Source organism: Pecten maximus, chromosome 9, assembly GCF_902652985.1.
Source record: "Pecten maximus chromosome 9, xPecMax1.1, whole genome shotgun sequence".
Classification (NCBI taxonomy): domain Eukaryota; kingdom Metazoa; phylum Mollusca; class Bivalvia; order Pectinida; family Pectinidae; genus Pecten; species Pecten maximus.
In genome coordinates this window covers 39,630,949-39,655,152 of record NC_047023.1, presented here as the reverse complement: position 1 = coordinate 39,655,152, position 24,204 = coordinate 39,630,949, and the positions used below count along the sequence as shown (strand labels likewise).

Genomic DNA, 24,204 nt, shown 5'->3' with positions numbered 1-24,204 from the left:
GAAACACTTATTACAGTTAGGGACGTGTAGGTACTGAAACACTTATTACAGTTAGGGACGTGTAGGTACTGAAACACTTATTACAGTCTAGGACGTGTAGGTACTGAAACACTTATCACAGTTCAGGACGTGTAGGTACTGAAACACTTATTACAGTTCAGGACGTGTAGGTACTGAAACACTTATTACAGTTCAGGACGTGTAGGTACAGAAACACTTATTACAGTTCAGGACGTGTAGAAACTGAAACCCTTATTACAGTTCAGGACGTGTAGGTACTGAAACACTTATTACAGTTCAGGACGTGTAGATACTGAAACACTTATTACAGTTCAGGACGTGTAGGTACTGAAACACTTATTACAGTTCAGGACGTGTAGGTACTGAAACACTTATTACAGTTCAGGACGTGTAAACACTTATTACAGTTCAGGACGTGTAAGTACTGAAACACTTATTACAGTTAGGGACGTGTAGGTACTGAATCACTTATTACAGTTCAGGACGTGTAGGTACTGAAACACTTATTACAGTTCAGGACGTGTAAATACTGAAACACTTATTACAGTTCAGGACGTGTAGATACTGAAACACGTATTACAGTTCAGGACGTGTAGATACTGAAACACTTATTACAGTTCAGGACGTGTAGGTACTGAAACACTAATTACAATTCAGGACGTGTAAATACTGAAATACTTATTACAGTTCAGGACGTGTAGGTACTGAAATACTTACTACAGTTCAGGACGTGTAGATACTGAAACACTTATTACAGTTCAGGACGTGTAGGTACTGAAACACTTATTACACTTCAGGACGTGTAGGTACTGAAACACTTATTACAGTCCAGGACGTGTAGATACTGAAACACTTATTACAGTTCAGAACGTGTAGGTACTGAAACACTTATTACAGTTAGGGACGTGTAGGTACTGAAACACTTATTACAGTTCAGGACGTGTAGGTACTGAAACACTTATTACAGTTCAGGACGTGTAGATACTGAAACACTTATTACAGTTCAGGACGTGTAGGTACTGAAACACTTATTACAGTTCAGGACGTGTAGGTACAGAAACACTTAATACAGTTCAGGACGTGTAGGTACTGAAACACTTATTACAGTTCAGGACGTGTAGATACTGAAACACTTATTACAGTTCAGGACGTGTAGGTACTGAAACACTTATTACAGTTCAGGACGTGTAGGTACAGAAACACTTAATACAGTTCAGGACGTGTAGGTACTGAAACATTTATTACAGTTCAGGACGTGTAGGTACTGAAACACTTATTACAGTTCAGGACGTGTAGATACTGAAAACTTTGTAGAGAGATTTGACAACATATGAAGGCTTCCCATCATTTATTTCAGCAAGTAAAGGATCGTTCATTCAGCTTCTACTTATCCCTACTGTATTGATATCTATCACGTGCTTAAGATTGACAGTCTATCAAATGTCAAGATAACTAAAGAGGACGCTGAGAAAAGGAATTTTCGATGAACTGACCCATATTAGAGTAGACGGGTAAGATTAGTATCTCGTGCGGATGACTCAATATTCACAAAGCGGCCGTCTCTCGCGTGATCACGCTCTTATTGAATTATTCCCGGAACATGGTTTGAGTGTAACCGATTTCAAACGTATTCGATTTATTTTCCTCGTGTAATTAATTCCCTATTCATCATCCTAACCTTTAGACTATTTTACAAACACTAGACGGCATTACATGAAATGTGACCGAATATGATGTATTTTGGTAGCCGACATCGGGGGAAAAAAAAGAAGAAACCGCTATTGTTGCTTATTTTGATGAAAACCTGGAAGAGCGTGTTTAATGGTCAAAGTTCCTCGATATGAAATTCCTGTCTGGGATATCACATACATACGTGTATAAGACGATTGATTATCTTAATTATAATGAATGACATAATCATTTTGATGTGACAAACTGCGTGTATGTGTTCGATACAATTACCCTCTCACCACCTGTCTAATACTTATTGTTGACATGTACATTGTATAATGGACAGTTTTCTTTCATCAAAGAAATGTTGCGTTTATATTACGATTGAGATACGTTTGCTTTCGTTACGTTACCGTTTTGTTTATGTCGCTTTTGCGATACGTTTGGTACCCTAACCTTTTATGAAGCGGGTGAATTTTAGATATATAAAAACAGCCGTGACTCACGAGCGTGTATTATTGGCACGAGCGTGTATTATTGGAAAATAATACATGGTTTTAAACCAATCAAAACTGGCGTTGCATAGCAAACATGGTAGAATTTGCGATAATTCATGCCCAATCCTATTGCTTTTCCTTGTGGCAATAAAGTATGTTTGATCAGTTACAACACAATTACAATGTACGACAGTTAATGATATTTCTAAACCAATCAGCAAACAGTTGGAAACATAATGTATTGTATCTAATAGGATAAGTAATATACAAACACGAATGTTTAAAATTCACACCGAGACGAGAAATTATGTACTTATGACCGACAACGCCACCGCGATATCCTCAGACTTAGAGGTTTAAAAGTCATTTGAGGAACACAATCCATCTTATAGTCCGGAATGATCATATTGACAAATTGTATGTGTTGTTATTTTAGAGGCAACTTTTACAAAACGGGCTGAAGTTAGCAGCGGATTCGTTATTCGTTATTGGGGATTCGAATCCCAATCCGCTGCCAGTCGTTATTCGAATCCCAAATAACGAATAACGAATCCGCTGCTAACATCAGCCCGCTCTTTTACAACTCATATTTTCAGTTGTGTACAACCAACTATAGTATCACAAACTGACGACTGTAGACTATAGGAGGTAATCACTTTAAACTAGTATCTCGTGTAAAATGTGAAAAGCTTTGTACGGCCGTTTAACTTCTTTTTCAGCAAAACTATGCCAGGTATCGGGAACTCTACACGATTTATATATATCGGTACTGTTGCTATGGCAATAAGAGAATGATCTATATTGATAATCCCCTTTATCTAGGACAGTGTTAATTAGAAAGTTAATCCTTTTGTGTGCTTATTGCTGCTGAAGAGTTCATCTCTGTGACATCGACTTCATCTCCGACGAGAGTACGTACAGAACGTGAAGTTATGGCAATAGCTCAGATTTAGGGCTGACATAGTCCTAGAATATCGGTACAAACAGCTGTCAGTGCACGAGTTAAGTGTACCCCAAGCAACACTTGACAAGATTCAAAACTGTTTTACGGAAGCGTATGTGTTGTCTTGAACCGTTATTGTATTATAACGATATGTTCTAATGAAATAGTTATCAGAAAATAATAGAAATCAGAAAAAAAACATCCAGATGGAAAGATTAAACTTCCAAACTGTTTTCTCTTATAATATACATATGATTCACATTCAAAAATATATATATTCATTAAATATTGTGCTAAATTTGAGACAAAATCAACGCCAATTGAAACAAAACATATTTCAATTTGCGTCCAAACATTGTCAAGCTGAAGAGGAATGTAAAAACAAAAATGCTTCAAAATTTGGTAGAAGTCAAAAAAAATATTATTTCAAAATGATTTAATAAAGTGCATCAGATTTCTTCGTCACTGGACTTATGAATTGATCACCTTTTTACCAGTGAAATATCGAAACATATTCATTCCATAAAAGTGACATTTTTCATTATTGAAAAATGTCACTTTTTCTGCTTCGACCAATCAAAACACTGCTTACAAACGACAATGGGAAACTAAAAGCTGACCGGTATGTTTATCTAACAGTTAATTCAGTAATACCAAATCAATGAGAAGTCCCGAGTTGACATCGATATTTGATGAAGTGGACACAAGCGACTCTATCAGTTAAATCAAGATGGACAACATTGGCTAATGGGTTTATTATTTATTTTGATTAACGTGCTTTTAAGGACATGCCTGGTTTTGGAGGTGGAGGAAAGATGGAGTACCCCAAGAAAAACTCGCAACTCAGAGGTGGAGGGCTAGAGATAAAGTGTGGGGACACCTTAACCACTCGGCCATCGCGGTCCCTAGGGGCTATTGAGGCTGTACTTGAAGCTGTACCGGTGAAGCAATATGTAAAGACATTGTGGGTAAATTACCAATACGGCGCCGTGCTAAAATGGTACAGTGTAGCTAAAAGTAGCGAAAGGTCGCTAGTTTGAGCCCTATAGCGCGGACAGAGTATTTTTCATTGCTCCTTTCTATTACAGAAATACAAAGACAGAGGAAAACAGTTTTGTTTACGTTTCTGATTTACCTTCCAAAATTTTGTAGCAAGTTCAGCAGAAAATATTACACGCTTTCCTTAGTTTTTGTGAATAACATGGACTGTGATTATTTACTTCTTATTGCTGAAAAGCGGATGTCACGAGGCAGTGTTTCTGACGTTGAAAATAAACTGGCTGTTTTGATCATTCAATATGAACAAAACCTCACAGCGAATGACGCCTCAACGCCGAGTTTAACAGTTCGTGAAGGGTTCAAAATTGTTTATTACCTAAACTGCAGCAAATAAATGTTGTAATATAAATTCAAAATATTGCAGTTAGACTTCGTGCTTGTCTCGGCAGAGTGTACTTATAAATAAGTGATGTTGTTGTTTAAAGTACACATCCTCTTTCTGTGGTCATATTTGTCCAACATTCTTTCAAGATCTACACGACAATTTGCCTAATGAGGGTGCTTATCTAGGCCATTACTAGCGTATGCTTTAAAATTGCATCTTTATCAAAGGCTCACAACTTCCACGTCATAATTTAGGTGTCATTGGAATAACTTAGAATATGTCGGGAAAACGGACAGTTTTTGGTCTACATTGAAACTGAGAATGGATTAACGGCGAGTAACATGACTAGAGTATAATACATTTTTAATACAATTTACAATGGACTTATCGTCAAGACATTGAATAAGACCGGGAAGTACCGAATGTAATCGATATATATTGACTTTCGGTGTCATTTTGACTGATGTTCCTCGGTTAGCGGATGCTGACAGCCAGACCAATATACATCTATATATATATTGAGCTGAAAAAGATCGTTACCAAGGGATTTTAGAGAGAACAAATAAAGCTAGTAAAATGAAAGATGTCCACGGACTGTCAATAATGGGTTTTGTTTCGATCATTCTTCGTCCGAAACACAAGAAGTGTTACAGAATGAAATATATATTCGAACCCATCTTAACGGAGTATTCGGTAAAGATATTCATTTTAAAGGGTTCCCAGTTTTGTAATGTTTAAGTGATAAATCTCGAAAACAGGCAAATTAATAATAATAAAAAAAAAAAAAAAAAAAAAAAAAAAAACGGAAAAGAAAGGGTATGCTAAGAAAATTTGATAACCTTTTCGGCAAAATATACTGCAAAACTGAAAGGTACATTTTAAGATGTCTTACTGTAACATATGTGCTCACCGTACGGGCCGCGGTGGCCAATTGCAAGTGGCCAAGTGGTTAAGGTGTCCCGACACTTTATCACTAGCCCTCCACCTCTGGGTTACGAGTTCGAAACCTACGTAGGGCAGTTGCCAGGTACTGACCGTAGGCTGGCATTCCTCCACCTCCAAAACCTGACACGTCCTTAAATGACCCTGGCTGTTAATAGGACGCTAGACAAAAAAAACAAGCCAAGCTTACCGCACAGAAGGGCTCTCTCTTTGTCCGACCAATTTCAGTAATCTTTAGGACTTTAGCGCGGGATACTTTTCATCGTCCTTTGTATTTGATTGGAATGTGTCGTATACACGGACGTGCACTTGCCTGGGACTTGTTATATCTTGTTACTTAGTGCTGTCCGTTACTTTACCGAACGGCCATCATCAGAATACACTACCACCACTCTTACAGGAGACACGGAGTCGCCGTAAACCAAACATGCCTTATAGCCAGAAACCTCTTTCCCCCATGGAATGAAATTGTAAAATAAAATTTTGTTCGTGGAACGCACGTTCGAGATAGAATCGGTATTTTCACATGCACTTTTATTATCGAAAGTTCACAGGGAATAGTTAATCAGATTATTTCATTTTTTATTTTCCCATTTTTTTTGTATTGCCTTCTGTGAGATTTGGTGCGTTTCAATATCTTAGATTTTCCCCTGGACATCGATTGAACTATCTGTGTGACTTTTACATGTACGTTCAGAGTGTTTGTACTGCGTTAGAAATCAGACTGAACGTCAGTCTAATTCCATGTTTTCTTTAGTCTGTGGATTGTGTTTGTAGACAGGCCATATTCGGGAAAATATAAAGTTTGCTGTTGAAGGGATATTGTAGTTCAATTTTACTATATCCCGCATCTAGGAAATCAGTTACATGTTCATGTAGAAACTCCATGCCATTTTACGCGAAAATTTGTTTCTCCCGAAAATTATATGATTGAAAGTATTGACAAACGTTTCAGATGAAATGTATTGCCATCATTTTTTAATTTGATTTGGTTCATAGATCTCTGTAAATACTTGATGTTATGTCAAGATAATGTGATTATCTATAGAAACTTAGAATGACCGGTTGTGTTTAGCATGAGGTACCCGAGATATATTGTGTTTTCTTAGCAGAGGACGACAAAGAAACTGTTGATTAAGTAGGGGTCACTTTGGTCGCCTCTCGCGATAGCTACAGTACATTCCTGATTCTCTCCTGAACACACTATCTCAGGTTCACGTGGCCCCGTATAAGAGGTCTTGTTTATACTCGCTTTCAGATTCAGACCGATGAATTGAAAAGCCGATGATAAATGTAGCCATTGCTTTAAAACACATTCAATTGGAAACATGACGATCTTATCGAACTGTCCGTATCTGTCACCGGAGTGGAATACATAGACTAGTATATTTAGCCGATCGGCTACGATATTATGCACTACCAGAGCGTGTGTTTGTTCTGAATGTTCGCATTGTCATGAAATCTGAACCTTCATATAATGAACCGTTCTATACAGAGGTACATGTATGTTATACAATAAATTGTTCACACATCTAACATACGTAAATGCCTCGTTTGAAGCTAATAAGCGAGTCAACAATAGTGTTACCTTTCCATAACTGTCTCCTGATTAACAATTACAGGTGTATGGGGATCACATTTCTGTTTGCGTGGGTTTCGCTAATCATTAACAGACCTGAGATCTGGACTCGCGATTCATCCCTTACTCAAACCTAACCTCCGGATTCTCGAATCACCCGTAATACAAACCTAACTCCGGATTCTCGAATCACTCGTAATACAAACCCAACCTCCGGATATTCGAATCACCCGTAATACAAACCTAACCTCCGGATTCTCGAATTACCCGTAATACAAACCTAACCTCCGGATTCTCGAATCACCCGTAATACAAACTTAACTCCGAATTCTCGAATCACTCGTAATACAAACCTAACCTCCGGATTCTCGAATCACCCGTTATACAAACCTAACCTCCGGAGTCTCGAATCACCAGTAATACAAACCTACATGTAACCTCCGGATTCTCGAATCACTCGTAATACAAACCTAACCTCCGGATTCTCGAATCACTCGTAATACAAATCTAACCTCCGGATTCTCGAATCACCCGTATTTCAAACCTAACCTCCGGAGTCTCGAATCACCCGTAATACAAACCTAACCTCCGGATTCTCGAATCACCCGTTATACAAACCTAACCTCCGGAGTCTCGAATCACCAGTAATACAAACCTACATGTAACCTCCGGATTCTCGAATCACCAGTAATACAAACCTAACCTCCGGATTCTCGAATCACCCGTAATACAAACCTAACCTCCGGATTCTCGAATCAACCGTAATACAAATCTAACCTCCGGATTCTCGAATCACCAGTAATACAAATCTAACCTCCGGATTCTCGAATCACCCGTAATACAAACCCAACCTCCGGATTCTCGAATCACCCGTAATACAAACCTAACGTCCGGATTCTCGAATCACCCGTAATACAAACCTAACTCCAAATTCTCGAATCACTCGTAATACAAACCTAACCTCCGGATTCTCGAATCACCCGTTATACAAACCTAACCTCCGGAGTCTCGAATCACCAGTAATACAAACCTACATGTAACCTCCGGATTCTCGAATCCCGTAAACCCGGATCTATAACAAACCTAACCTCCGGATTCTCGAATCACTCGTAATACAAACCTAACCTCCGGATTCTCGAATCACCCGTAATACAAACCTAACCTCCGGATTCTCGAATCAACCGTAATACAAATCTAACCTCCGGATTCTCGAATCACCAGTAATACAAATCTAACCTCCGGATTCTCGAATCACCCGTAATACAAACCTAACCTCCGGATTCTCGAATCACCCGTAATACAAACCTAACTCCGAATTCTCGAAGCACTCGTAATACAAACCTAACCTCCGGATTCTCGAATCACCCGTTATACAAACCTAACCTCCGGAGTCTCGAATCACCAGTAATACAAACCTACATGTAACCTCCGGATTCTCGAATCACCCGTAATACAAACCTAACCCCGGATTCTCGAATCACTCGTAATACAAATCTAACCTCCGGATTCTCGAATCACCCGTATTTCAAACCTAACCTCCGGAGTCTCGAATCACCCGTAATACAAACCTAACCTCCGGATTCTCGAATCACCCGTTATACAAACCTAACCTCCGGAGTCTCGAATCACCAGTAATACAAACCTACATGTAACCTCCGGATTCTCGAATCACCAGTTATACAAACCTAACCTCCGGATTCTCGAATCACCCGTAATACAAACCTAACCTCCGGAGTCTCGAATCACCAGTAATACAAACCTACATGTAACCTCCGGATTCTCGAATCACCAGTAATACAAACCTAACCTCCGGATTCTCGAATCAACCGTAATACAAATCTAACCTCCGGATTCTCGAATCACCAGTAATACAAACCTAACCTCCGGATTCTCGAATCACCCGTAATACAAACCTAACCTCCGGATTCTCGAATCACCCGTAATACAAACCTAACTCCGAATTCTCGAATCACTCTTAATCCAAACCTAACCTCCGGATTCTCGAATCACCCGTTATACAAACCTAACCTCCGGAGTCTCGAATCACCAGTAATACAAACCTACATGTAACCTCCGGATTCTCGAATCACCCGTAATACAAACCTAACTCCGGATTCTCGAATCACTCGTAATACAAACCTAACCTCCGGATTCTCGAATCACACGTATTTCAAACCTAACCTCCGGAGTCTCGAATCACCCGTAATACAAATCTAACCTCCGGATTCTCGAATCACCAGTAATACAAACCTAACCTCCGGATTCTCGAATCAACCGTAATACAAATCTAACCTCCGGATTCTCGAATCAACCGTAATACAAACCTAACCTCCAGATTCTCGAATCACCCGTAATACAAATCTAACTTCCGGATTCTCGAATCAACCGTAATACAAACCTAACCTCCAGATTCTCGAATCACCCGTAATACAAACCTAACCTCCGGATTCTCGAATCACCCGTAATACAAACCTAACCTTGTCGTCTCGAATCACCAATAATACAAACCTACATGTAACTTCCGGATTCTCGAATCACCAGTAATACAAACCTAACCTCCGAATTCTCGAATCACCCGTAATACAAACCTGAGATATGGACTCGCGAATCATCTCTTACTCTCTCCAATTTAATTGTTTAAGATTTTTGATGTCTCTGTCACTCCTTAGAGTGTGATATTTCTGTAACCGCTATGGTGTGATATCCCTGTTACCCCTAGCGTGTGATATCTCTGTCACCCCTGAGGTGTGACATCTCTGTCACCCCTATCACGTGATATCTCTGTCATCTTAGGGTGTAATATATCTGTCAACTCTAGGGTGTAATATCTCTGCCAACCCCTAGGGTGTGATATCTCTGCCAACCCCTAGGGTGTGATATCTCTGTCACCCCCTAGAATGTGATATCTCTGTCACCCCCTAGAGTGTGATATATCTGTCAACTCTAGGGTGTGATATCTCTGTCAACCCCTAGGGTGTGATATCTCTGTCAACCCCTAGGGTGTGATATCTCTGTCACCCCCTAGAGTGTGATATATCTGTCAACTCTAGGGTGTAATATCTCTGTCAACCCCTAGGGTGTGATATCTCTGTCACCCCCTAGAGTGTGATATATCTGTCAACTCTAGGGTGTAATATCTCTGTCAACCCCTAGGGTGTGATATCTCTGTCAACCCCTAGAGTGTGATATCTCTGTCACCCCTAGGGTGTGATATCTCTGTCACCCCCTAGAGTGTGATATCTCTGTCACCCCTAGAGTGTGATATCTCTGTCAACCCCTAGAGTGTGATATCTCTGTCACCCCTAGAGTGTGATATCTCTGTCACCCCTAGGGTGTGATATCTCTGTCACCCCTAGGGTGTGAAATCTCTGTTACTCACTAGGGTGTGATATCTCTGTCACCCCCTAGGATGTGATATCTCTGTCAACCCCTAGGGTGTGATATCTCTGTCACCCCTAGGGTGTGATATCTCTGTCACCCCCTAGGGTGTGATATCTCTGTCAACCGCTAGAGTGTGATAACTCTGTCACCCCCTAGAGTGTGATATATCTGTCATCCCTAGGGTGTGATATCTCTGTCATCCCCTAGGGTGTGAAATCTCTGTTACTCACTAGGGTGTGATATCCATGTCACTCCCTAGGGTGTGATATCTCTGTCACCCCTAGGGTGTGATTTCCATGTCACTCCCTAGGGTGTGATTTCTCTGTCACCCCTCGGGTGTGATATCTCTGTCATCCCCTAGGATGTGATATCTCTGTCATCCCCGTAGGGTGTGATATCTCTGTCATGCCTTAGGTTGTGATATCTCTGTCAACCCCTAGGGTTTGATTTCTCTGCAACCCCTAGGGTGTAATATCTCTGTCACTCCCTAGGATGTGATATCTCTGTCACTCCCTAGGATGTGATATCTCTGTCACCCCCTAGAGTGTGATATATCTGTCATCCCCAGGGTGTGATATCTCTGTCGACCCCTAGGGTGTGATATCTCTGTCACCCCCTAGGATGTGATATCTCTGTCACTACCTAGGATGTGATATCTCTGTCACTCCCTAGGATGTGATATCTCTGTCACCCCCTAGGATGTGATATCTCTGTCACTACCTAGGATGTGATATCTCTGTCATCCCCTAGGGTGTGATATCTCTGTCAACCCCTAGGATGTGATATCTCTGTCACCCCCTAGAGTGTGATATATCTGTCAACTCTAGGGTGTAATATCTCTGCCAACCCCTAGGGTGTGATATCTCTGCCAACCCCTAGGGTGTGATATCTCTGTCAACCCCTAGAGTGTAATATCTCTGTCACTCCCTAGGATGTGATATCTCTGTCACTCCCTAGGGTGTGATATCTCTGTCACCCCCTAGGATGTGATATCTCTGTCACTACCTATGATGTGATATCTCTGTCACCCCCTAGGATGTGATATCTCTGTCACCCCCTAGGATGTGATATCTCTGTCACTCCCTAGGGTGTGATATCTCTGTCACCCTCTAGGGGGTGATATCTCTGTCACCCTCTAGGGTGTGATATCTCTGTCAATCCCTAGGGTGTGATATCTCTGTCACCCCCTAGGATGTGATATCTCTGTCACCCCCTAGGATGTGATATCTCTGTCACTCCCTAGGGTGTGATATCTCTGTCAATCCATAGGGTGTGATATCTCTGTCACCCCCTAGGGTGTGATATCTCTGTCACCCCTAGGGTGTGTTATCTCTGTCACCCCTTAGGGTGTGATATCTCTGTCACTCCCTAGGGTGTGATATCTCTGTCACCCCCTATGGTGTGATATCTCTGTCACCCTCTAGGGTGTGATATCTCTGTCACCCTCTAGGGTGTGATATATCTGTCATCCCTAGGGTGTGATATCTCTGTCATCCCTAGGGTGTGATATCTCTGTCACCCCCTATGGTGTGATATCTCTGTCACCCCCTAGGGTGTGATATCTCTGTCACCCTCTAGGGTGTGATATCTCTGTCATCCCCTTGGGTGTGATATCTCTGTCACCCCTATGGTGTGATATCTCTGTCACCCCTAGGGTGTGATATCTCTGTCACTCCTATGGTGTGATCTCTCTGTCACTCCCTAGGGTGTGATATATCTGTCACCCCCCTATGGTGTGATTTCTCTGTCACTCCCTAGGGTGTGATATCTCTGTCAATCCCTAGGGTGTGATATCTCCGTCACCCCTAGGATGCAATATCTCTGTTACCCCTAGGGTGTGATATCTCTGTCAACTCCTAGGGTGTGATATCTCTGTCACCCCTAGGGCGTGCTATCTCTGTCATCCCCTAGGGTGTGATATATTTGTCACTCCGTAGGGTGTGATATCTCTGTCACCCCCGAGGGTGTGATATCTCTGTCACCCCTAGGGCGTGCTATCTCTGTCACCCCTAGGATGTGATATCTCTATCAATACCTAAGGTGTGATATCTCTGTCACCCCTAGGGCGTGCTATCTCTGTCATCCCCTAGGGTGTGATATCTCTGTCACTCCATAGGATGTGATATCTTTGTCATCCCTTGGGTGTGATATCTCTGTCACACCTAGGGCGTGCTATCTCTGTCAACCCCTAGGGTGTGATATCTCTGTCACACCTAGGGCGTGATATCTCTGTCACCCCTAGTGTGTGATATCTCTATCAATACCTAAGGTGTGATATTCTCTGTCACGTGCCGTTTTACGATCATATCGCGGGTAAATTTTAACTCAGTGTGTTAACTACTAAATACAAATGCCTATATCCAGTCTACGGAGTAGTGAATCTTCTTTTATATTTATTTTCCTGTTCCTGGCAGTTTGTTATCCTTTCGCGTTCACGTCGAATTCCAATTCTGTCAACATTTTCTTTCTCTGAGGTACTTGTTTGAATGCATCATGTCATAAAACACCTTGCTGTTTTGTGCTATACAGTTCGTATATTACACTTTACATCTTTAATCAATTTGTCAAATTCAACGCCGACGGAGCGAACGTTGTCCAATCTATGCTAGTACGTAACAGTCAGTGTTTTACAGGACACGCCCTCGTAAACTACCGATAACGACTCAATCAGTGGACCAGTGTTGTGGCGGACCTACTTTAGATAACAAACAACAACGAAACTCAATTTCGTTATAAGCACAGTATTACATCTAACATGCGAACACGTCTGCATCTTGGTATATTGTACAATGTTGTCAGCTCTGCTCATGATAGGATGACCTTAAAAAGAATATTAATCTATATGCACTTTTAAGATGATTTGATACGCACCTTCATAGTCTTTATTAGGAAGGACACATGTTCAGCTGAAATGTAATCATGAAGTAACAGCACTCTATTGCATTTCTGATGTCGCAATGGCAATAAACTTTAATTTTTATTTTTTTTTTCAAACAAGTATTTTCATTAACAAATTTTATTTACCCACTCCGGGCGTGAATGGCGTCCTTATCTGTAACGTCATAAGTTAACATACAAAAGTCTTGTCGGTGGTTGTAATTTGTAACGTCATAAGTTAACATACAAGAGTCTTGCCGAGTGTCGTTATCTGTAACGTCATAAGTTAACATACACGATTCTTGTCGGTTGTTTAAGAAATAATTGCTATTTTTTGTCAGCGCGTCATGTTGAAATATCGGTCAAAAAATGCCGTTCATACACCAGTGAACAACAAAAAATAACAATTATTTCTTATATTTACATTTCAAAACTATTTTTCAACGTAATCTTTGAAAAAAATCATAAGAAACAGTATTCTACGTTCGTTATACGTAGTGACGAAACAGCTGAATGATCGATGTAACAGCGTAACAGATAGTTCCAATTCCAACTGGACAGAGGCAAATTCAACATGAAGCGCTAGCGCGATTCATGGAATTTGCCTCTGTCCAGTTGGCATTCATATTGACTATGAATGCCAACTGAAAGCCGTCCAATGCTTAAATAAACGCTAATTTTGTTAGAACCTTCAATTAGAGAACACACAGTGGAAATGTAAATATTGTAATTTGTAACGTCAAAAGTTAACATACAAGAGTCTTGCCGAGTGTCGTTATCTGTATCGTCATAAATTGACATACAAGATTCTTGTCGGTTGTTGTTATCTGTAACGTCATATGTTTACATACAAGAGTCTTGCCGAGTGTCTTTTGCAGCTGTAATATCTTAGTCTGACTTCGAGGTCCGACTCGTCCTCCAGACGTCAGGGCGTGTTACTTAATAAGATTTGTTTTACGGGATGTAGAAAACGAAAAGTCGTAACTGTATCCGACTTATTTCAAATATATCTCCCCTGGTAATTATATTATTAGATAATAGATGTCGACATTCATGAAATGTCTAAACCCACATAGAACTGATTGATTTAACTAGATTTTCGACAGATCTCAAGCCCTTCAAATGAAAAAAATAGTTATATAATCTTTTTTTCTCCAAATCTCGTCCCAGAGTCCATGTATTGTATTGATTTCGATGTCTGTCTTATGATCTTAGAATTGTCCTCGAGAATGTCAAGTGGTACATGTAGCTTCATCACTGAAAAATATACATGTACTTTACAAGCTTCGTCTAAAACCTTAACGAAATCTATATCATACCCTTAAACATATATACAAGGACCGTCTTCAAAAAGCAAAAGTTGTTCCTGTCATTATATTGGTAGGTAAACTGTAGGAAAAAGAATGAAGGAAGAATAAAAGAAAGAAAGAAAGAAAAGAGAGAGAGAGAGAGAAAGAATTTGTTTCTTGTTAAAGTTGAACTTTACATTTGAGAATGACGTCAGATGCCCTTAAGGGACTGTGGACGAATTAAGTGTCCCAATTCTGCAAATATAACAGTTTATTTTGAAATGCAGACAATAAAATATTCTCTATATATGGATGTTTGTTTAAAGTCAATATACAGCGTATCTAACCCTAAATGTTGGATTGTAACCTAATTATAATCCTTCCTCGTGCATTCCTTGTTAAGATACTCACGTTTAACATTGTTAACCGCGATTAAAGCTTTCCCCATAATCAGATTCCATCTGTCATGTCACGCAATGATAAATTATATTTGTTTATAAAAAAAATAAGTAAGCATACAGTATGTACATTTACTGTACCAAGGATTTTTTTCATAAGCTAATCTGATTTGATTCATTGGGATTTCATCAACAAAACTACATTGTACGTTTAAGTGACACATATTAACAAAATGGACAAGCTATACCATAGCGTCAATACACTAGACAATATATACCCAATATACACCGCAGCGTCAATACACAAGACAATATATACCCAATATATACCACAACGTCAATACACAAGACAATATATATACCTAATATATACAACAGCGCTAAAACACAAGACAATATCTATCCAATATATACCACAACGTCAATACACAAGACAATATATACCCAATATATACCACAACGTCAATACACAAGACAATATATACCCAATATATACCACAACGTCAATACACAAGACAATATATATACCTAATATATACAACAGCGCTAAAACACAAGACAATATCTATCCAATATATACCACAACGTCAATACACAAGACAATACATGTATATACCCAATATATACCACAGCGCTAAAACACAAGACAATATCTATCCAATATATACCACATCGCAAATGATGCTGCTTTTCCGACGTGTACCAATGTACAACGACAACATATTCAGCAGGATGCAAGAACTATTATCTTACATTTTGTATCTTCAATTCCTTATAAATGTTCTGCTGAAATAACTCTATGACGAAAATCCCTGATCCGCGCTAAAAATCTATCCACGAGAAACACTCGAACCATTTCTTATTGTGGTACCTTATCGCGTATCTCAGTCACGTGACAAACATGTTTGTCCAGCCGCTGACCCTTATAATGACGGAACTATTGCCCATCCAGCTCATGAATATAACAAGGTTGTTATGAAGAAATGGAGATCTTCCCGAACTGCCAAAACCGCTATGGTTCGCGAAAGCTTCATTAGAATGATAGGGGAGCTTATACGTCATAGAGAGGAATGATCTCCTGACTAGAATACAAATTAGGCACAGAAACCGCGTGGTCATGTCAAAGATTCCAAACATGGTTGAGGTGCGGGTAACAAATTCATAAGACTCATTGTTGTAGGGACTTTTATATTAAGTTCGTGAACAGAGATATGTGTAGAATCGTCATCGGGAATAATATAGGATCGCCACAGTACTATGTCTGGACAAAAACGACTCCGCTTCGTATTACAATAGCCAAGGGCAACGGAACGTTTGAGGGAAACTTAGATAATGTGAAGAATTAAATAAAACTTCCATGGAATAACTTCTTCATGCATACAGTATATACTGCATGTACCGCCGAATATTGAACTTAAAACCGCACCAAACAACAGATTTGTTCTACCTTGACTGGCAGTTTCATTCTCGTGAACAATGGCACAGATTAACAATACATTAGTATTTAATTTCTGTTTCGGCTTTTGATCGTCTGATATATATGAAATAAAAAAAGAATGCAAAACAAAACAAAAAGCAAAGGAAATACGATAAATTGTCGGGTTCATGACTGCCCCTTTCACCTTAAACATTGTCCTTAAAGGACGAAACAACTGTGTGATGCCCATGGCTTCATTGACGAGTCCTAGAAGGACGAAACAGCTGTCCGGTGCCCCTAGTATCACCGATGAGTTCCTATATTGTAAATGGACAAACCAGTTGTGGTATACGGCTTTAGATGCAAACACATTAGTCAAGACAGCATGTATCTGTTACTTTATTTAGGGGTATGCTTTATCTGTTTACCACCGTTTGATAAAGGTGACATAATCCACATCATACCAGTCACGGAAATATCACACATAAACATTTCAGAGATAATTTTGCTAAGCAAATCTGAATTAACATAACTTTTTTTTTATTCTGCATAAGCGAATCTGTCATTGAAATAAAAGTAAAGTGCACTTCCTAGAATGACATGCTTGTTTTTGATTCACGTGTAACTAGTGGCATTCTTCCGCCTTTACTGTACACATTGATATTGTAAAAGTAATATGTAAATAAACTGTATCATAAATGTCAGACGGAATACCGGGGTTATACAAGACGCAAGCTGTCTAAACTTATCATATCTCTTTAATGATCGATAAATAATATTGCAATGGATAAATGCGATTTGAGCGACTAGCTAAGGTTTGTCTAAGAAACCACATCACATGTTAGATGAGTGTTCGATGAAACGTCACGTCATTAAAGGAATAGTGTATCCCCAGGTTTATGTACGGATTAAAAATTGCTGTCGAAATATCGAGAAAAACATTCTCGCGAAGATGTTCGACTTACCAGAATACAGATACTATTACTGAAGGTTTAAATACATCTGTAAACTGTGAACTATGTAATTGATTCATAATCCATAACGTTCACTAATGATAGTGGTGATACACAGGATCGTTCTATACACACAAGCATCAGTTATCTCTTCTGTTGATTTGATTCAATTTACATCAGTTTTATAAATGAAATGGCTTGCGCAAGAAAAGAACTGTTTGTTGTTTGAGCAATACTAATTGGTTTTCATTTCTATCACTATTCTATATTGATCCGTCGAAGAAACTTGTAAAGGTTCTTTTTGACGTCGTTTCATCCTATCTTAGCGCTCAATTGAAATTCAAATATATTATCAGTGTTGCTGACAAATTCGAATTGAACGTACAGTAATTAGTGTTTTATTATAATTCTTTGTAAGCAATGCTCTTTGTAGCAATAGCTACGTGCATCGCTGTGGATTATATATCCGGATTAGGGAACTGATCGCATGTCTTTTTTATCAACTTCCGGTGGTGTCACGGTCGATTTAATGCTTTGATCTGTTTCTTTATGTCACCGGCACTGATTTCAAAGATTGGTTTGGTCACGAACGAAAATTGTTTCAATTGCGCGAACGCTCACAAATGTTATAAGTGTATGTTTATCTTTACTAACATATAAATTGTTGAAATGCAATGTGGTAACTGAAGCAGATTTGACGGTTTGATCTGAGAGAGAGAGAGAGAGAGAGAGAGAGAGAGAGAGAGAGAGAGAGAGAGAGAGAGATGCTATACTGACAAAATAATTTAGTTCTGTTATAAGTTTTTTCAGTGAACAATCTAAAAATTACGCTAATATGAAAGTCATTTCAACATTGTGCTGATATTCAGTTAATATAAACACCAAACCTAATATAGAGACGCTAAACCTGATATAGAGACACCAAACATGATATAAATACACCAAACATGATATAGAGACACCAAACATGATATAGAGACACCAAACCTGATATAGAGACACCAAACATGATATAGAGACACCAAACATGATATAGAGACACCAAACCTGATATAGAGACACCGAACATGATATAGAGACACCAAACCTGATATAGAGACACCAAACCTAATATAGAGACACCAAACCTAATATAGAGACACAAAACCTGATATAGAGACACCAAACATGATATAGAGACACCAAACCTAATATAGAGACACCAAACCTGATATAGAGACACCGAACATGATATAGAGACACCAAACCTGATATAGAGACACCAAACCTAATATAGAGACACCAAACCTGATATAGAGACACCGAACATGATATAGAGACACCAAACCTGATATAGAGACACCAAACCTAATATAGAGACACCAAACCTGATATAGAGACACCAAACATGATATAGAGACACAAAACCTGATATAGAGACACCAAACCTGATATAGAGACACCAAACCTGATATAGAGACACCAAACCTGATATAGAGACACCGAACATAACATAGCGACACCAAACCTGATATAGAGACATTAAACCTGATATAGAGACAGCAAACCTATTATAGAGACACCAAACCTAATATGGAGACATCAAACCTAATAAAGAGACGTCAAACCTGATATAGAGAAACCAAACATGATATAGTGACACCAAACCTAATATAGAGACACAAAACCTGATATAGAGATACCAAACCTGATATACAGACACCAAACCTGATATAGAGACACAAAACCTGATATAGAGACACCAAACATGATATAGAGACACCAAACCTGATATACAGACACCAAACCTAATAAAGAGACATCAAACCTGATATAGAGACACCAAACATGATATAGAGACACCAAACATGATATACAGACACCAAACCTAATATAGAGACACAAAACCTAATATAGAGACACCAAACCTGATATAGAGACACCGAACATGATATAGAGACACCAAACCTGATATAGAGAAACCAAACATGATATAGAGACACCAAACCTGATATAGAGACACCGAACATAACATAGCGACACCAAACCTAATATAGAGACACCAAACCTAATAAAGAGACGTCAAACCTGATATAGAGACACCGAACATGATATAGAAAAACCAAACATGATATAGAGACACCAAACCTGATATAGAGACACCAAACCTAATATAGAGACACCAAACCTGATATAGAGACACCGAACATGATATAGAGACACCAAACCTGATATAGAGAAACCAAACATGATATAGAGACACCAAACATGATATAGAGACACCAAACCTAATATAGAGACACCAAACCTGATATAGAGACACCGAACATAACATAGCGACACCAAACCTGATATAGAGACATTAAACCTGATATAGAGACATTAAATATAATATAGAGACACCATACATGATATAGAGACACCAAACCTGATATAGAGACACCAAACCTAATATAGAAACATCAAACCTTATATGGAGACACCAAACCTATTATAGAGACACCAAACCTGATATAGAGACACCAAACCTGATATAGAGACACCGAACATGATATAAAGACACCGAACATGATATAGAGACACCAAACCTAATAAAGAGACACCAAACCTGATATAGAGACACCGAACATGATATAGAGACACCAAACCTGATATAGAGACACCAAACATAATATAAAGGCACTAAACATGATAAAGAGACATTAAATATAATATAGAGACACAAAACCTGATATAGCGACACCAAACCAAACTTATGGTGGATCATATGACAGTGATGTCCACGAAAAATAGTGGGGTTTTTTTTGAGAGAGAGAGTTTCAAGATTATCTAAAATATCAAAGCTTATACTGAATCAGAAACATCACTTGATTGATACATATACATACACATATGCCCAACACCAAGTAAGATGGCTATATACGGGTTGTAAAAGACTTAAAAATCCAATTGAATTATTTAAGGCGGAGTGCCCAAAGGTTCTTTGCTTAATCCCTGATCTAATATGTCCATTTTTGTTTTTTGTTTGTTTGTTTGTTTGTTTTGTTTGTTTTTTGCTTTCTAATTTGACAATAATTTCCAATGTTATAGTCCTAAGAAGGGAAGCCTGTTATAATGAGGTACATTATGCCTCTATTGATATTATTAATGGTTTATGATTTTGTTTGTTACAGGTTTGTGGCCATTGTCCACCCCATCAAGGCCCAGATACTGTGTAACAGACGTAAGAACGCTATAGCTGTCATGTTAGTGTGGATCATTTCGATAGCATGTGGATTACCCACAGCAATGTACAACCAGGTTATACCACCGGGATACTGTCAAATAGTCTTCCCAAACCATATCCGGGACATTCAGATATTCAAGTTCACCGAATTTGCACTGTTCTATTTTGTACCGGTTTGTATACAAACAGCACTTTACGCCGTGATCGGCAAAAGCCTTTACGCCAGCACTGATGAACTTAGTACTAAGTTTCACATGCGGAAGGAGAACAACTGTAAAACGGACCGAGCTGCAGAAACGATTAAGGCGCGAAAGGGTGTGGTTAAGATGCTAGTGGCCAGTGTTATGGTGTACATAGTGTGTTACGCCGCCCCTCAGGTGCTAACATTCTATAACATGTTTGCTGACCGGCCCTTCCACATGAGCTGGTCGTTTGCAGTTTTCACAACCGTGGTGGCCAATATAAACTCCGCAGCCAACCCGGTACTGTACAGCATATTTAGTCAAAACTTTCGACGGAACTTCAAGAAGTGTCTGTTTTGCTTATGCTTGCGTCACCGGCGAAAGGAGTATATCAGAGCAAGATTTGACTCCTTTGAGTCACGCGGATTATCTCGAAAAGTGAGCACTACAACAAAAACAACTATTTCAAGATTATAATTTGTTAAATTTCGAACAACTCTTGATTCGATACTGTAATGATAGCTTTGACGTCATTGTTATCAAACTTCATGCTTCATAATTGATACGTTTTACTAGTCCATTGCATCACTGTACATGTACTTCTTTTGCATTCCGTGCCCTCTTGCTTCTATAATAGTACTGTACATGTCTGTGCATGGTGCGTATTCAATAGAATCCACAACTCATATTCACTTCTTATATTGGACGATATCTGCATGTGTGTTGAGAAATACCAATGTCACCAGAGCTGGATAGTATGGGTATTATGGTCAACATGTTGCGACAATTATCTATGCGTGAATCCTACAATGCAAACGCTATTTGTATGTATTGTCGAAGACACTGTGTTCTCTCTATAATCTTCTCTCAGTAGTTAAAGAGAGTTGTATATATGAATATGATTATATTTTATAAGGAATTTAAAATGAGAAAAGGCAACAGAGGCGGCCGCTTCCATACATATCGATATTTTGATAATATTCAGCAATTTAAGGAACAGATGTTAGCCCTTGTAATTGAAATATGAAAAACATTACGGTATTTTGTGCTATGTTTGTCTTTGAAAATGATATTTACGTGTTTAATATTTATATTTTAATGAAACTGTCGTTCACTATTCAACAGAGTAATAATATCTGCGATACACGAATATTTCGTAGTAAAAATTGATCGTGATAAATGATGATAAATATAAACAATAAATGAAAAATCAACATTACCGAATAGGCTGTTAAATTTACATCCGTTTTTTTTAAACAAGAAACAAATACATAGATGACAAGCGTTTGACAGACGTTTGACAGTATGGAATCCCGAATAAGATAATTTTAATAATTTTCTATTGATTTGCTATTTTAAGACAGGATAGGTTTTCGTAGAGTAAATGCAATAAGCGTAATTTTTGACATCTTATTCGATCAACTACAAAATGGTGACATTTTAATAGGGATTTTTTATGGTGAATTTAAGTCATCACGATAATCACACAGCCAAGTTGGAAGCTATCCCTACTGGTTACGTTATTAGAACATCAGTAGAGCTTCCTAAAAGGAATAGAAACCAACTTTCTCGTTGTTAATGATAAAAAGATTTTAAGATGTTATTATATGGTCGCTGCATTTATTATTCGTGCTGATATTATACTGGATTGTAACAATGGATAGGAAACGCAAGTCATGTACTTTACAAAATCTCTTTCCAGAACTGTATGTTACATGTACGGTAAATAAAGGTTTGATATATATTGTGCATATTTTGAGCAATTCGTACATCAGTAAAAAAAACAAACAAACAAACAAACACCAAGCGATTTCGTATTTTTAATCGTCATCACTGTTCTGGAATCAAAATAGTTGTATTGATAGGGGTTTTATGACGCTATACGTTTGATCATGAATCGATTTATTTTGCGCAAATTTGCATATTGAGAAGGACGTGACCAACGAAGCATAAGGCTGGTGCCTGAAGATGTATTTCAAAATGATGTGTATACTAGGAAGCTGATAAAATCGATGCTAATTATAGAGAAAATCTCAATACACCCGACGTTTTGGTCCCCAGTCCTACAATGACGATAGGGTATCTTAATGAGCATATCAAAGATCGACAATAGTACCACGGCTGTTACGGAGTAACGACATACATACTGTGACAAAGCGGACGTCGCCACGGAAAACATTTCCGCCCGCTTGTTCTAGCCCTGAGCCACATGCTCATTCTGGTCTTGTGTGAAATATTTGCTATTTTCATACTTCAGTGAAAATAGTGTTGATTATTGGTAAATATTCATTCATTGATGTTTAAACATCAAAAACATCAAATTAATGATTTTATTTTAATTGTGATATGTTGTGTATAATTACAGGAAACGGATGTAAAACCGAAAATTATCATAGAGTTGATGAATATGTATCGACACCAATGACATGGGTTTCATTTAATTGTGATAGATTTACATCTACTGTGATGTTAAATGCTGGAATTATCTCATCGAGGTGTGGATACGTTTCAAATAAACAACCAATTTGTAATGTAAAATCATGCTTCGTTTTCGAATTTCCTTCTTCCAAAGTGTATAACATTCACCATGCACGGGAATCACAAACTAACTTGTTGCTTGTGCCGTAAAATTGTACGTATCTTTACTGTAAATAATCTTCACAAAAATAGACATAACTTCGACTTTGTTTGCAAAATAAACGGCAGGTTGCATAAAATAAATACAATATCGTATCACGTTTCCACACAAATATACAATGGAGTCAAAGCAAAGACTACATCATACAGCTATTTCGTCCTTGTTGGACTTGCCAGTAATATTAGGGACATCATACAGCTTTTTCGTCCTTGTTGGACCTGCCAGTAATATTATGGACATCATACAGCTGTTGGACCTGTCAGTAATATTAGGGATATTATACAGCCGTTTTGTCCTTCTGGAACCTGTCAGTGATGTTTTGGATAGCCTCCAGATGTGTGTCCTCCTGGGTCTCGTCAATGATCCTAAAGCACGGAGCGGATGGAGGCAAAACATATTTCAATAAATCATAATTTGTAGTGTTATATTTTAAATAAGTGTCAAACACATTGACATTTTCTAAACATCAAATTAGAATATGACATGCAGCAAATTGCAACCGTTCCTTCCCTTAATTTATTTTATTATACCTCAGACTTGTATCACAGCTTCTAATTAGTGAAAACCATGTCACGTGATTAAAAACATTCGTTGTGTCAACCACAAATTTCCAAATAATTCATTATTTACTTGCTGTCGCTTTCGAAACATCATGTCACCCTCTGAATATCATAATGTCACCCTCTCGTGAGCCCTCCAAAATCGTTATGTCACCCTCTCGTGAGCCCCAACTCGGAACTCTCTTCCGTAACGTCTTCAAAAGTAGTCGAATCAGAGGAGTTCCGAGTATTCTGCTCGATAACAACAATGGCTGCCGGCGGACGCTA

The 24,204-nt window shown here is 38.7% G+C and overlaps 1 protein-coding gene across 1 annotated transcript in view; it reads left to right on the top strand.

Moving 5' to 3' along the window:
• LOC117335098 (neuropeptide receptor 15-like) overlaps positions 1–23,280 on the top strand; it is a 68,624-nt gene extending 45,344 nt beyond the window's left edge. Inside the window, exon 3 of the mRNA XM_033895019.1 lies at positions 20,505–23,280. Within this exon, the coding sequence (XP_033750910.1) occupies positions 20,505–21,216 (712 nt within the window). The 3' untranslated portion in view covers positions 21,217–23,280. The remainder of the gene's footprint in view (positions 1–20,504) is intronic.
• The last annotated feature ends 924 nt before the right edge of the window (positions 23,281–24,204 follow it).